Genomic DNA, 15,981 nt, shown 5'->3' with positions numbered 1-15,981 from the left:
CATTTCCTTCTTGTGGACCTTCTTCATGTCAGACAGTGCTGACTGAAAGAAATAGCCTTTAAGGCAAAGTTTTGTTCAACTTTTAAGATATTCAGCTGATAGAACACTTCCTGTAATAATCCTCTGTTATCCTATCCATAACATAATGCTGAAGGAAGTTTCCTACGATCAGCTGTGCTCAACCTGCTGTGCTGAAATATATCCAGATTTGATCTGGCATCTCAAACACCAGCTGAACTATTTGTTCTTGTGTTGTGAATTACACTGTGAAGAAACATCTGCATTTCTCTCAGTATTTGCAAATGTCTGTAACATTCGTTAATTGTGATTTATATAAGGTGATTATTTTTGACTCGACATTCAATGCGTCTACCCAAATTTGCAAATGAAAAAAGGGATTTCATTTTTTTTGTACCTCAATCCATTTAAATGGTTTATTTTGAATGTTAAAATCATTAGTGCGTGAAGCAAAAGAAACATCTTACCTTTTTTGTTCCCTGTCACATCAGGAGGTCAAAAACAAAAGAGAGAAGGCGTAAATATCTTGAAACAGTGAACAGGAATTATACAAGCTACATTAGCAATATCACGCAGACAGCTGCAGGATAAAGTCATTCTAATTCTGCCCAAAATTAGAATTTGACTAGATATTACTAAAAACATGAACATCCTGGAGTTAGTCTTCAAATAAGGAGCTATAAGCAGATTTCCATCTTTCCACCGCCTATACTTCCTGCCTCCTTACAGGGAAGCTGAAGCAAATTTGACTGAAATTTAGCAATGCAAAGAGAACAAGTGACTACATTACTTCTCTGCTTTAACATGAACGCTTAATGCAGCCAGAGAATGAGAGAAATCGTCGCTTTTTAATTTGTGTTGAAATTTAAAACAGACATCTAATGATGTCAGGATCGTCAGGGTTATGTTTTACTTGAATAGAGTCAGGGTACAAGGATATAAATAACATAAACAGCATTAAGGACCCTGTAATTTACATGCAGAGAAAGCAAAACGTATATTTCTCACAACTTAAAAAGAAGCAAGGTTGGCACTGACTGAAATAATTTATATGAAATAGTTCACAAATAGAGTTGATGTCCACTTTAAAATACTTACGATGTTTTTATTTACCTGATAACTTCCCTTTTAAGGAGTTTGTTCATAACATTCTAATAATAAATGCTGTTGTGGGGATTTTAGAGAGAGGAAACAAACTCCTGAAGAGAAATAATCTTGGTTTCTTGTCATGCAAAACTAAAATTTGTAGAATCATGCTTTGTTGACTACGTAAATGCATTCACTTGTCATTTTGCATGTTGAATATTATTTATCAACTGTGTTTTATTACTAACCATGCTTTCTCACTTATCTTCTTGTTAATGCTAATGTGAACTGGCTCAGGCTCAGATATGTGATTCATATCTAAAAACATTCTGACTGTGTCTCTCTTATTGATAGAAAAAGAAGGAAATTTAGCGATGCTAATTCCACGAGTGCAAGGAAAAAAAATCTTCACTCTGAACTTCATCTACAGAGCTTTATGACACTGAATGAGTTGGAGAAAAAGACATTTCCAAACTGTGCAGTTTATTTCTCTGCTGTGTGATCTTTGTATATCTAACCTGTGTTGCAACTATCTTGGCCAGGTCTCTTGAGATCACAGGGAGAACACACGGCTGAATAATTAAAGCAAGCAAACGGATGGCTGAGCTCGGGAACAAAACGGGATTTCGCTGTTTGATGTCATGGCAACAAAGGTTGCGATCTACTTCAATGAGGAAACTGGTGAAGTGAAGCGGCTACATATTGGTCTTACAAACATTTCCAGAACTTAAGAGTGTGAAACACTGTAAAAAAAATAAAAATAAAAAAATAAAAAAAGAACAACAGCCTTATTACTCACCTCTCCTCGTCCATTTTCTTCTTCATCATGTCCCTCCTCCAGGCTGGCATTGACGCCAGGCGCTTTGCTTCCTCTTCAGCCTGCGAGGACACAGAGAGGGTCCGAGATGGGGGCAAAAAAACGGGGACCCAAATCGGTCAGTTGTGGCGTTTAAACTCAGACTGTATACCTCAAAACCACCCAACTATTTTTAAGGATCACCAGCCGTGCTAAACAGACGACCAGTAAAATCTCCAAATACACGTGACGTTCAATTGTTTATGAAGCAGTCATGTTTTTTTTTTTTATGTTTTTGGCGGTAGCTAAAAATTAGGGAAAAAAAAAGACATGTTGAACCTATGGGTAGGAAAACGGCAAACTCCAGATTTGATGTAGCTGTAAAATGAACAGAATCAAAAGTGATAACAAATCCATGAGAGCATCAGTGGTGCTGCTGAAGTGTGTATTTGCTGGTAAATCCCTGCTCCGAGCTGAAAGAGCAGGCATACACCTGCAGGGAGAAACAGTGCTGAAACATGAATCCGACGTCTATTCATAATTCCAAGTACAATTTTCCTAAACAAAGGGCCATTATAAAAGACAAATTCTCAACAAAGCACCCCTCTTTAAACAGTTGGATAAATTTTCAGAAGCAAACACACCTCACAATGTCTACTACCTCTCGTCTTTTTTTTTTGTTAGGAACAAGATAAACGCTGTTAAATGATCACATCACTGCTTTGCAGAATGTTTGCATTGAGAAATAAATGTAACTGGACCCTTTTTTCTCTTTGCGTCTGTAGCAGAGGGTGGAACAGCAGGAGAGGGGAGGAGAGCGCAGCAGTGTTAGATTTCTCATCCTCCCCTGAGATACGTTACCCCCTTCCTTTCTCAACCCTTTTACTAGAGGATTTCGCTGTAGCTATGGTGACTCCAGGTAACATTACCTGCTTCGTGAATTTTTAATAGTTCCCTAGGGAATTATTGCAAAGAAAAAAAAGAAGCTGTTAGAAATCCTTTTTTTTCTTTTTGAATTTCTAATTTGATCAAAATAAAATAAATTGGTCAAAGGTGAACTGTGCTAAGACTGGACACAGCAGTTTATTTGTGCTAGTGGTTTCAGTTCTGATTTTCGTATTAGTTCAATTTAAAATAAAATGCATATAAAGTTAAAGTCCGCATGTACTAATAAGAGTCTGTCAACTTTCTAATGTTTAAGTCGTTAAACTTGAACTATGGTAATGTTAACGTTTGTCTTTTGGTGCACCAATTATCTTGGGTTAACACAGAAAGTCAAAACATCTTCATGTCTTCCTTCATCTAGAAAATGTGTAACAATTTTGTAAACTTTATTTTCAACACGTGCTGGTCTTTGGCGCCAGTACTTGGATTTCTTTTTAAGTCACCAGACTTAAAAAGAAATGGCTGAGCTCTGGAACAAAACGAGATCTGGAACCATCAATAAAATTACCCCTACTACCTGCACATCGAACGTGAAGAAATATTGAGGCATTTGAAAATACGGTATGAGTTTATGGGATAGGAGTTCATAAGCCTCTTACTTCTTCCTTTTTGAGCATGTTAAGATTATTGTGGTACAAAAAAGTCTGTCTTTTGCATTCCTTGTTTATGTGTGTGATTTTATACTTACGTCATGTTTGAAATAAATAAAAAATAAATAAACTTAGTAACTTGCTTGCAACTTGCTATTTTTTTATTTATAGAACTGATCTCAACCTTTCTGATGGTCTTTCAAAGATTTTTTTTCTCTAGACATTTGTGGTCTTTTTTTTGTTTTTCTTTTGTTTTTTTAAGAATTTCCAATCCAATAGAAGTTGAATATTCTCTTTTGTTAAGGGACTTGAAACCTTTTTACCCATTTTGTTAGTTGAATCAATGGAAAATCCCAAAGACAGAAAAATATAGACAGAAGAACATACACTAAAATATTAGTGTAGCTGACAAAAAAAAAATCTGTTTGCTGAAAATTTGGCCTGGACTAGATGCGTTTCTGAGGTGAATAGGGTCTTTTCTTCTCCTCGTGCCTTTTAGTGGCTAAATACGATGAAAGGATCACTCTTCAAAAAGTAACAAATACATTTTGTCTTTGAATAGGAACCTTAAAAACTCAAACTCTTTCCTGGACTCCAAGCAACTAGCTGAGGGACAATTTGGAGGTGTGCAAACTTCAAGCTTCCCAATATTTCTTTTGAATATTTTAGATATGCACAACAAAAATATATATTTGTGAATAGGCAGATTTTCTGCAAATAATTTGGAGTTACGCTCCAAAGAAAAGTCAGAGAATCATGAACTGTAACTGGGCAGGGATCGACTTTAATCGTCTTTTCTTCTGTTTTATAATTGACCTACAACTTTGATCTATAATCAATATTCTGCAGCACTTTATCACTCAAACTAATATGGATTACTATAAGTACAGACTCTGTGGGTGTCGTAATACTTAAAATCAAGCAATCGGTACATGAACTGATGAATGTGAAAGTGACTCCTTAAAGTAAAATGGGCATTCGTCAACCGCCTGAATGACTTCCTTTGGAGCTGTGAGGTGATGAAGATTCACAGTAACCTCCTTATGGCTCCTGTAAGCCATGGATAGCATGACAGCAGGTGGCACTAAGAGGGTTACATGAAGGTAATCTTGATGCCACAGAATAGACACTATGAGAATATCGAAGCCACTGGCAGATCTCTGGAGGACTTCACACGGAGGAACCGAGTGTCTAAAGGGGCTCTGTCGCTGGAATCAGACTGGGTCTGAGAGGGAACTGAAGTTTAAGCCTGGTAGGCAGAGCTTGGGAAAACGATTTAGAACTTGTACAAACACAAAAATTTTCTATAAACTTTATTTTTGACAGTAACGTAGAAATCAGGTAAAAACACAATTCAGTTCCAGAATGTGAAAAAAAAAATCTGTGAAACACACCTTAATATCAGAAATAAAGCAAAACCCATAAATACTAAGGAATTTGTGCAAACTTCACATTTGAATGTTCCGAGAGTTAGAGCATCGAATATGAAATTCTTGTATTAGCTCACAGAAATCTGTCATCAAATTTGAAAGAAATTCTTCCCTACCACAAACCACAAAGTGCTCTTAAACCATGACGACAATATCTGAGCATCAAAGTAACAACCAACTCATTGAGCAATTTCTATCAGGAATAAAATGATATGGTCTTTATTGTTTTTTTTTTTTTTTTTTTTTTTTGATATTTCAAAACAAATTTTGAACTTGATATTTCAAAACAAATTTTGAACTTTGTCTTTTTCCGATAGAGCTTCAGAAAAAGACAAAACCACAAAAATGTGGACAATATGACAAAAAATAAAAAAAAAGATTTTACCACACAGATTTTATTGCAGCTACGCTCATTGTTTCACACCTGGTTTGTAAATTTCTGCAGGTGGATTTTATTCGGATTTATCGCAGAGTTCACTTTGTTGTCCTGAAAGTTGGAACTCAGACCTGGAAATGATGCCACATCAGATCTCTTCACATTCTAGTTATAAGTCAGACAAACAGAGATGCAAACTACTGGTAGAAAAATACACTGATAAACATGTATTTATCTCCATTTTACTACTTCAAACAGTAAAGAAACATGTTAACAAGTGGGGGTTTTAAAGAACCTTCTGATGCCTCTGGTGAAATGATATAAAGAAAATTGTCAGATGTGCTAAAGAATAATTAAATACCTTCAACTTGACCTTCACTATGTTTTTTAAATGTATACTTGATGTTGAACCTGAGGCTGATTGGAGAGCTGCAACTTTCCTTTCCGTAATCCAGGGGGTTTATGCTCGAAGTCTGGCTGGGAGCTCAGAAAATACAACTTCCAATTTCAAACACAATAAACTATTATTTTAAACTAAGCTTGCGACTAGAAATAAAAATAGTGTCAAATCACAATTTGACAATTCTGTCAAGGTGATGACCTGTTTGGCTGTTCTGTATTATGGACTTTTTTTTTAGTAAAACAAGCAAGCTAGTATGTACTTAATGTGTTCAATGAGTGTTATTCCTATTATTTCACAAATTACAATTGTTTTCATTAGTCATGTTGGGAAGGATTATTTTGAAAAATAGAGCATGGCAGAGCTTCTCCTGTCAAATGTGATCACTGGATTATTACTGAACCTCCTCTCAATCATGATTGGACAAGGCATCTCAGCAGTCAGCCAAAAAGCCGCTGGTGTTTCATATCATTATATATCATTACATGGAATAACAAGAGGGGCCATTGATGGCTCAAACATTTATGTCTTGCGACTGATGGAAGAACTACAATAGGACAAACTATTCACCACAGAGAATAAACAAATCACATTTTTAAATGGCAAATCTCTTCTTTAAAGATTATTTTGAGATCATGGCTTCATTTAAAGCTGCTCTTTATTTAAATGTTCTCACTTGAACTCAGTTCAGAACAAATCGTCAGCTCTGTCTCTCAATCAGAGCATATACAAATGGGAATGTCAGCACAACCAAATGAAGGCTATTTGCTGTAGTTTAATCCCCTCGGTGACACAGCCTAAATGCTAACGCTCCTGATTAGTTTCCCTTTTCAGTAGGTTGAACTGTGCAGATTAGCCTCTCAGGTCCAGCACCATCTCTGGTGGTGGACACTGCAGTTAGATGTCAAAAAGCTCAGCTTCCTTCTCCTTCCAAAAGGCAAAGCTTCGGTCAATGTATCTGATGATTTCCTCATTGCTGAACTCTTTGAGCTCATAAATAACTTTAATCGCATCCTCAGAAGTTTCATCTCTGGGTGAAGCTTGATCAACACGTGGTTCTTCTGCGAATCTAACTTTCATAGGTGGAAGGTCTTTCTTTGGTTCTGATCCTGCATTATCCATGGAGGTCTGTTTTGCCTCCACTTTTGTTGCACTTTCGGATTTCAAGTCCCTCTTCGATACAATCCCAGACTCATTTGAAGGCATCTGCCCATTGGTTGCCACAGTCTCTGGAGCATTGGCCTCCAACAAAGTTCTGTTGTCAGACACACCGTTCTCGGCAGCAGTAGGTGATACTGATGGAGGAACATCTAATTGGGAGGCTGGCGGAGATGGTTGTGTTGTCACTCCAGATGTTGTAGACTGTGGATTTGGAGGTGGGGGTGGAGGACAGGCAGGTGGAGGCGGGGGTGGGAGGGATTCATGCAGTGCAGACATTTCAGGAGATACGGAATTTAGAGATGCCGTCATCACACCTGCCCCATCAGCCACGTCTCCGAAATGCTTGACTTTTATGTCCTCAAAGCCATCTGCCCAGTCTCGTTTCCCACTCTCGATTTCCACCATCACTTCCTTGTGAAACTGTCTTATCACTTCCCATTTGTGGCTGCCAAGGCGGTCGAACATCTCGTAGCACATGAGGTGGCGGAACTTCCGCTCCCTGCGAGACATGTTCATTTCCAGTAACTGGAAGTACCCAAGCATGAAGAGGTCAAGGGTTAAGCTCTCATAGCTCACAGGGGAGCCATTGAAGTGTGGCAGGAAGTGCTCCGGCCAGTAGATCATCTGGGCCCGGCTTAGCCGCCGGATCTGCCGTGACGGGACTTGGCTCATAATTGATCTCCAGTGGCCAATCAGATTGCCAACCACTTGCTTTGACTTCATAAACATAATCATCTTATCATCTTCACTGTGCACTTCATCACCCATTTGAGCATTGAACTGGCTGTAGTCCTCACAGCCCACGTCCAAGTAGTTTCCCCTCCTGCCTGTGTGTTTAGTCCAATAAGATTCTGAGATGGTATACTTCCTCCAGTGTTCAAGGAACAAAAGGACGATCCTCTCTTTCCTCATTTCGATGCACTCCTGGACATAGCTTAGATCAGTCTGCACCTCCAAGCTTCGTTTTAGGTGATTGTCAGTTAAAACAGGGTCTGAAGAAAGAGCCTGGTTGAACTCTTTTGTTGGAGCCATTGCCTCAGAGGAGACATACAACGGAGAAACATAGGTTTTGGTAACAACTGGTTCTTCAACAAGTGGTAAGACAGATTCTTCTACAGGTGGCAAAGGCCCATTGTTCCTATAGTCAGGAACTGTAGTGGCAGAGGAAGGAACACTGATATTGCTGGTTGGCTCTAGACTATAACTTGACACACTAACCACTGGAAGTGACATCTTGCGTTTGTAAACCCTATCAGATGGGTCATTTGTAGACTGTGTCTGAGTTTGAAGCTCATAATTGGCCTTCAGGTTCTTCACAGAAACTCCACACTGCTTTATCTCCCTTTCCACGTCTTCTCTTGTTGAGAAGGACTGGGATCGCCCAATGTTCCCAGTGCCAACAGATGTTTGACACTGGCCTGCAGTAATATTCTTTGCTTCTTCTTGAGAATTTCCGGAAAGAATAAAATCCAAGATGTCTATCTCCTTGCCTCCAAGGGTGGCAAGGAGGATCGCCATGCTCTTGAGCAGGGTGGAGATTTTGCTGCACCAGGCTGGGAGATCTTCAGCTTGCCCATGCACTTGTTTTGGATTGACTGAGAAATACTCCTGATTAAGAGCAGCAGAGACCGGTAGTAGCTGGTGAAGCTCTCGCTCCAGTTCCTCCAGGTCCTTCTCAACTTCTGACATCTTATGCATGACCTGCAGGTTCTCGATTTGTTTCTCAATTCGATTTAGGTCAGCTTCGGTCATCAACTCCCCAAACGGGCCTAAAATGGCATTGTGGACGTGGGAGAAGTGCCATTCCTGAGGTTGGTAGTGTCCACTTGACGCAAACTAAATCAGAGGTCAAAGGAGACCGACAGGACAAGAGGAAAAAAAAAAGAAGGAAGGAGGGTTTCCTTCAGCAGGATGTTCCTTGTTTCAAACACGCTTCAGAGCAAATCCATTCCAACACACAGGATTTACATGGATTTAGTGGTGCAATGGCACAACCTCATTACGGGCATTAAAGTCTGTGCTGTAATTTAGAGTCAAAGCAAACAGAGAAACCATTGTTCTTTTTGAATGAACCAGCAAAATTAAGTGCTGAACTGACCATATTTGCAGAAACTCAAAATCAGCTTTGAAGTTCCCACGTCTCTACTGCTGTCCTTCGGGAAATTGTACACCTATACAAACTATTATTCTAACACCTTTAAATCCTATTTGGGCCCTTGCTACAGGTACAACAGACACATCAGTCCTCCCAGCAACGGAGAGGACCGTATCAGGTGTGTGAACAATGCAATAAAGTTAAAACTGCTTGTATTGGTCATTGCCTAAGGAAAAAAAGATTACTCTGCAGCAAAGTGTTATCGGCAACCCTGGTAAAAAATATTTAGAAAGTCTTAAAATCAAATGAAACGAAAGCAAAAATGAAAGACAACAATCCTCAACTTTTAAACTATTACTAAGCATTTTTTTGTACATAAGCATTTTATCATTGTCAAAATGCTGTTTTAGGGACTTTGATGGCACTATTACTGGTTGACCTGTAGTGTGAATGGGGCCCATCATCACACCACTGAATCTGCATGTAAGGACTTGAAGCCACAGGAGGCCATCACCAAAACACCAGCTCACACTGTGTATAGTTTGGTCAAGTGTCTTGATGCTGTGATGGTTGATGTAGCCAAGTTTTAATTCACTTCACTTCAAAATATCTCAGCAATGTCTGAGTAACAAAAAAAGTCATGCAAAAGTACAAAAAAAGCAAAAACACTATGATAACTGGTAAGTACACGTGTTAAGGCTCTAAGCTTTGTTTTAATTGTTGTTTGTGAGAAGACACATATGGATTTATTTAATTAAACCCTGTAAGATAAAACTCTCATGCATGCATCACAGAATGACATTTAAGTGAAATTTCTTCCTGCTGGATTATGCAAGAGGCAAAAGTGGCAACCTGTGCTTGCAATTAATGATTAATAAGTTAGAAATAATTAATTTGTATATAACCAGAGTCTTTGTTATGTTATCTGAGCCTAACAAGTGTTCAGATTGTGTCTGTATGACTTTCTAATCAGTACCACGTCTAATGATACTTAAAGGTAACACAAGTTAAAGCTACTGAAGACAAAAAGATAAATGCGGAATGTTATCAATTGAGAGGAGATGTGTGAAAAGATAATTTAAGCTGGAATCTGCTTTAAGAAGTTTCAAAATGCCTAAGAGAGGCAGTCTCAATTTCCAGCCCTGGCAGACCAACGTTCTGCTACTTTTAGGCGCTTCTCTGGTCCAACTCACATGAATGAGATAACTATCTGTGTCCTCAGCTCTAGCCCAGTCCTGCTAATGACCAATGAGTCGATTCAGGGCTTCTGAACCATGAACATATCCACAGGTTTCAGGACAGTGGCCCCAAAGGGATAGAGTTTGAAACTTCTGGTCTAAGACAAAACCTTTTCTTTGATGTTAAGAAAGTAGTTTTTATCTCGATTCAGTTACACTCTTCATGCACAAACAAAAAAAATGATCATAAAATATCAAACATTCAAAGTACTAGCCATCCCGTTTGCATCATAGTTATATAAAAAAATGCCAATCCAATTTTATTTTATTTTATTTTTTGCATATTTCAAATTTAAGAGACCACAAAAGGGATAGCAGAAACAAATCAACACACCTGTCATCTGGGCACAGTATCCTGCCACAACACCTACCTTGCGTTTGTGCTCTTCCTCCTCCTGCATCTTGGCCTGAAGCTTCCTCACCATCACCTGCCTTTTCCACTCGGGGATGGCTTTCCCCTGCTCGTCATGAGTGGGCACCAACGCCTCAATGTCGGCGAGGCTCGTCTTCCTTCCCGACTCCGGCTGCGCCGCGCCAGCTCCGCCGTCCCCATTGACGACGGAGTTGGAGGGCAGCTGCTCGTAGCTCGCAGAGCCTGACATGTTCCTGGGACCAGTGGGGCTGGGGCTGGGGCTGGGGCTGGGGCTCGGGGTGACGGGTGGGGAGGTAACAGGCGGGCTGGACTGTGAGGGGGAGGGTGGCTGGGCGGGTGGGGTGGGTGTTTGGGTCTCTGGAGGTGTGGTGGTTCCCTTAAAGGAGACGAAGACACCTATTACACACCACAGTCATCCAAAGTAATTGTAATATCTGTGACTGAACTGCTGGAGTCTGTGGCTCTGCATCGTCCACCGTCTTGTAAATGAATTCAAAAGCGCCAAAAGGCTTTGGACCTACATTGTTGCCTGTTGTCCCCGTGTTGGAGAACACGGTGGTGTAGCCTTTACTGTGAGGCGTGGGCTTGAGGCTCTTTCCGGCTTTGATCTCTGCCAGCAGCTCTGAGTTGTCTCCGGTGGGGGACATCATGTTGAAAGATTTTGTGCCTGCGGACAAAGGGAGAGCGCGGACGAGTGAAACCAGGTAGAAAGACGGACGAGAGTGAGAGACAGATCCACTAAAAAGAAAAGAGACACTGGGTGGCGTTTCAGAACTTAAATATTTTATCCAATCAGGCAGATAACAATGATGAACCGGAGCGTGTTGAACAATGATGGGAGGTCAGTCGGGTCATCATGGATAAGCTGGACATGCATATTTGTTTACAGAGGTTTGCATTTATACTGTATGTGGGTCTGCTTGAAACATGTATGATTAGATCACTGTTGCCTTAGCAACACCTGGACCCAGCTTGGATTAAAAAGTAACCATAACACAAAACCTGGCTACAAACTTCTTACTTTATCCCTTTATCTGAAGAGATACAATCAGAACAGAGCTACAAAATACACAATGTTCCTTTTTTTAATACAATGCATTCAGCTTGCTAAGGGCTTATAGAAGAGTTTTAGAGAAATGCCCTCAAGAAGGATATCAAAGTTACCGAATAATTATTTTATTCCTGTTTTCAACAGCAGTGTTTTACATCTATTGTGCTTTTTTAGTTCGAGGAAAGAAATTAATCTCCCTCTTTTATCACCTCACGCTCTACGTATGTTGGGATTTCTACATTAAAGAAGGCATTTTGACTCAGTTCACAAAGTGAAAAGAAACAACAACAATTAATTGTTTTGGACAAGCTACAGCACTGGTTTAATTAGAAATACATTAGCCAATTGGCTCATGTATTTCTGACTAGAATAAGACTAGAATAGGATGATTTTCCACTAGACTGGCAACATCGGTGACAAGTCGTTTGGAAACATCAAAATCCTAACTTGCTCAGTCCATAAATGCGCCACACCAGGCCGTGCTAACAACAACGCTACGCAGTTTGAAAGCTGAGAAGAAGGCTTGAAGTTATCTATTTACATTTTCAGGGTGTTAAAAAAAGATACCAGAGGAAGAACAAAAGCTGCAAGAAGAAAAGGGAAATATTTTCAGCAGAGGCATGCCAGATGTTAACAGGGCACTACAACGCAGAAATAAAACAGGCTTTGTTTTTAAATGTTTTCAGGTAGGAAAAATAAACTGTCCACCACATAAAATTGGCAAAGGAGTGAAGTTATGTGGGGACAAATTTACTAGATAAAGCTGATCTCATAATTTATAAGTAGATCTTTATTTATTTGGTTTTTAATCTCTGCTTCTTTTCAACACAATAGATTTGGAAATGTTGGCTAGCTGCTGGAAATCTAAGTTGAGGTAGTAATTTACATTCTCAAGGGAATAAACACAACTGTGCTGTTACAATATGTTGCTGAAGACTTTGAATCACTTTGTATGTTTTAAATAAGCAAAGTCCTGCTTTACAGGGACACTTCTGTCACATGAGAGGCCTGTGAATACAATCTCACCACATTACGAATAATAAGAACATTTTATTTCCAGCAGGAAGGCTGGAAATAAATATTTTTGAACACTGCTCATGATAGTTCTTAAAGAGAAATTTGAATCAGCTAAAATGATTATTGATAAGTCAAAGCTCAACTAAAGCCAGATTTGAAAAAACAACCACAAATTTTTCATCGGCCCATCTCTAGCTTTAATCAGAGAAAAAAAAAAAATGATAGAAATGATAAGAAAATGCATGTGTAGTAAAGTTGTCAGTTGTCTTAATAAAAAAAAACAAAAAACCTTTGGATTCATCTTTCACTGAGACTAATCCGTTTGTGGTGAGAGAAAGGTGTATTCACGGTAAAAATAAAAAACAAAAACTTTTACAAAACAGATTTTCTATTGCTTTATTCTTGTGCATGTTTATAATCTAATGATTATATCAAATCAATCTTATCCTTAACTATATCGAAGGGTTAATTATAATACTCTTATCTACCAATACGTAGTTTAGCACACTAAAATTCATTTAAGCCTCAAAACTGCTTTCAATTTAGTATGAATGGGATCTTATCAGGATCCAAAGAGCCAGTCGCAGCCTCACCTGTTTCACAGAACGTTAGCCTTGAATGTAGCAAATGTCCTCAATTCCTCATTGTTTACCCAGCTTCTGTTTGCAGAACGGATAAAAACAAAAGTCCCTCGGTAAAAGTGTTCCCTGTCGAGGCGACCACAATGGTTTGGACGGACACAAAGACTGGCTAGCGTGCCACCCCTCCTCACGCTCACCCGCGCTCCCTTTCTCCCATGTAGGAGGAGAGAACAGCTTTCTACTAAAGACCCATCATTGCAGTTGGGGGAAATCTAAAGGAATCACCAGTAACTGGAAGTGACAGCAAGCCACTGGAAAGCTGGCCAGGAATTAACACACAAACACACGCACACAGAGAGGCCGTCAAATCGTCGGGTAGTCAGTCCACTCGCTGCCAAACCAATCCTCTCAAAGCTCGCACACAGTTCGCTTGGCATTTTGTTACATCTCATGCGACGTACGATATGGGATAAAAGAACCAGCTGGTTTGAGTTGACACGGTGTTTGAATCTGTTTAACTTTTCAAGCTACAACCACACACTTCCCCGTATTTTACAGAAGCTTAATTGGTAGATTAACACAAAAGTATTACATAAATCAGAAGAAAAAATGTAGTTTTCAAAAATCTGAAACTTGTTACATGCATTATTCTTCCGCTACTTTCCTTAAATAACTTTAAATGAAATTCTTCAGACGTTCATTATGCAATATGTGGATTAAAACTAGCACTGCAAAAGCGTGTTAAAAGAAGATCAGGGAATGAAATGCTAACATAGGAACCCCGAGAAGCTAAACCACCACCACACCAGTTTACATGATCTGGTAGTGGCAGCATCATGCTGTGGGAAAGTCTTACTCCAACCAGGAGAGGGAGGCTGATCAGAGATAACATGAGCATGGATGGGTTGAATAAAGGACAATGCTGGTGGAAAATCATATACAGGTGGTAAAAGACCAGAAAGTTTCCTGCTCCAACAAGAACCTGCAGCATGAGCTTCAGTGGAGCAGTTTAGAGGAAAGTGTTTGGGTGAGTTAGAATGGCCCAGTTAAAGTCCACACCTAAATCCAATTGACTAAACACAGCTAGACTTAAAACTTTCAAAGCTACCAGAGACATGGCTTGGAAATTGGTATTTCAAATAATTTGTCTCATGAGGGCTGATAACAAATGTACAAAACAAAAGTTTTAGATTTTCTAAAAACCTTATAATAATAATAATAATAATAATAATAATAATAATAATAATAATAATAACTTCATGCTGGTCTGTCAAATAAAATCCAATATAAGTTTAATAAAATTTGTGGTTGTATTTTGACAAATTGCAAAAATGTTCAAAGGCTAAGAAATTGTTTGACAAAATACTAACCTATTTAAATATAAACAGGTTAAAAACAAAGAATTATGACAAAAACCTCATACCTTAAGCTTTTCCTGACAGGTCGTTATTACAAAGATCCAGGACCGTTAATAGGTGAGTTTTAACGGGCTAAAAATCACACTGACGTTACACTTCAGTGCATCTGTTTGACTTTATGAGAAAGCAGCTGTGTCTCTGCGGACAGATAAATCCTGTTTAAAAACAGGGTGGGGACTCAGCAGGTCAGAGTGACATGTGGAGGAGTGACAGGTGCACAATGTAAGAGAAACAGCTTCACCTAATGAACATCTCTGCCTGCTCTCAGTTCAGACTCGCACTTTAGGTCTGCATGACACGTAGTAGACACATGGGGAAATTTAGGTGACAAATGTGTCTGTGGCCATTTCCTGGACTTGCAATTCAACACATGCATCTAGTCTGTCAAAGAGCAGCCGCAGCATATCAATTCAAGGCTCTTCGCTTTTATGGCCTCCATGTGACGTTTTGTTGTCTGATCAGAGGCTAGAAACAAATCCTATACTTCCTTAGACCACACTGCTCCTTACAGCGTTTGAGATAAAGATGCAGGGTGTAAAAACTGTCCCCCTCTTTCCTGCGGTAAAAAAAAACCTGCAGAACAAAAGAGCTTGACAAACTCTGCAGCCTATCCGGCCGGCCACCTGCCTCTCTGTGTCACCGCAGCAAGAAAAGCAGTAAAGTCATTTTGAGCTTTTTGTGTTTCTGGAACGGTTTCGTTTTATGACTATAAGAAGGGACAAATTAATAGGGACACAGCCCTCTTTATCTCTAAGCAGTTTATGGGTATTTAATTTATTAGATAACAGTAGGAGCTGAAATAAACCAGACAGAAGGAAGTTATAAAATATCTGATGTTAAGTCAAGTAATTGACACTTTACTGCAGCTGGTATTCAGTTTTCCTTTTGCTTTAAAGCGAAGAAAATGAATATATCCTCGTTTAACAGGACGTGCTTACTCACAAGCTGGAATCATCCAAAATCATCTTTCTTTTAAGGATTTCCATTTTTACGTCCTGTTGGTTTTAGAACAAAACCGTATTTCTTAGTTTCATTGTACATCATTATGTAAAAAATAATATTTGTCTCCAAGTTTTTATTAACTGTGCTGACAGATGAGTTAAATAAAATAGATGAAGATTAAAGTGTGCAAAATAACCCCATTAATTATTGCGAAAATTATAGATAAATCAATAAAATAAGTAGTTTAAGCCTTGGATGACTTAAATGATTATTATATAATCTATATTTTTTTACAGCATTTCCAGTGGTCTAATATAAAAAAAAATTAATTATCTGGATTGAGGTACTTTATTATTGTTATTAGACACATTAAAAATTACTATTCTGTAAGTTGAATAATTGAACAATTAAAAAATTTTTTTACCTCCTTTACTGTCCTCCTTACTGCGCATGTTGCAATAACA

At 38.9% G+C, this 15,981-nt stretch overlaps 1 protein-coding gene across 1 annotated transcript in view; it reads right to left on the bottom strand.

Annotated features, from left to right (window-relative positions):
* The window catches only part of espn (espin), a 47,977-nt gene that overhangs the window by 3,471 nt on the left and 28,525 nt on the right, over window positions 1-15,981 (bottom strand). The window contains exons 11-14 of the mRNA XM_007553472.2: window positions 11,030-11,175; window positions 10,507-10,884; window positions 1,904-1,983; window positions 486-497 (exon numbers count right to left, since the gene is read on the bottom strand). Of these exons, the coding sequence (XP_007553534.1) occupies window positions 486-497; window positions 1,904-1,983; window positions 10,507-10,884; window positions 11,030-11,175 (616 nt within the window). The remainder of the gene's footprint in view (window positions 1-485; window positions 498-1,903; window positions 1,984-10,506; window positions 10,885-11,029; window positions 11,176-15,981) is intronic.

Source organism: Poecilia formosa, unplaced genomic scaffold (assembly GCF_000485575.1).
Source record: "Poecilia formosa unplaced genomic scaffold, Poecilia_formosa-5.1.2 Scaffold56, whole genome shotgun sequence".
Taxonomy (NCBI): Eukaryota; Metazoa; Chordata; class Actinopteri; order Cyprinodontiformes; family Poeciliidae; genus Poecilia; species Poecilia formosa.
The sequence above is the reverse complement of the archived record's forward strand: the minus strand, read 5'-3'. Positions and strand labels throughout refer to the sequence as shown.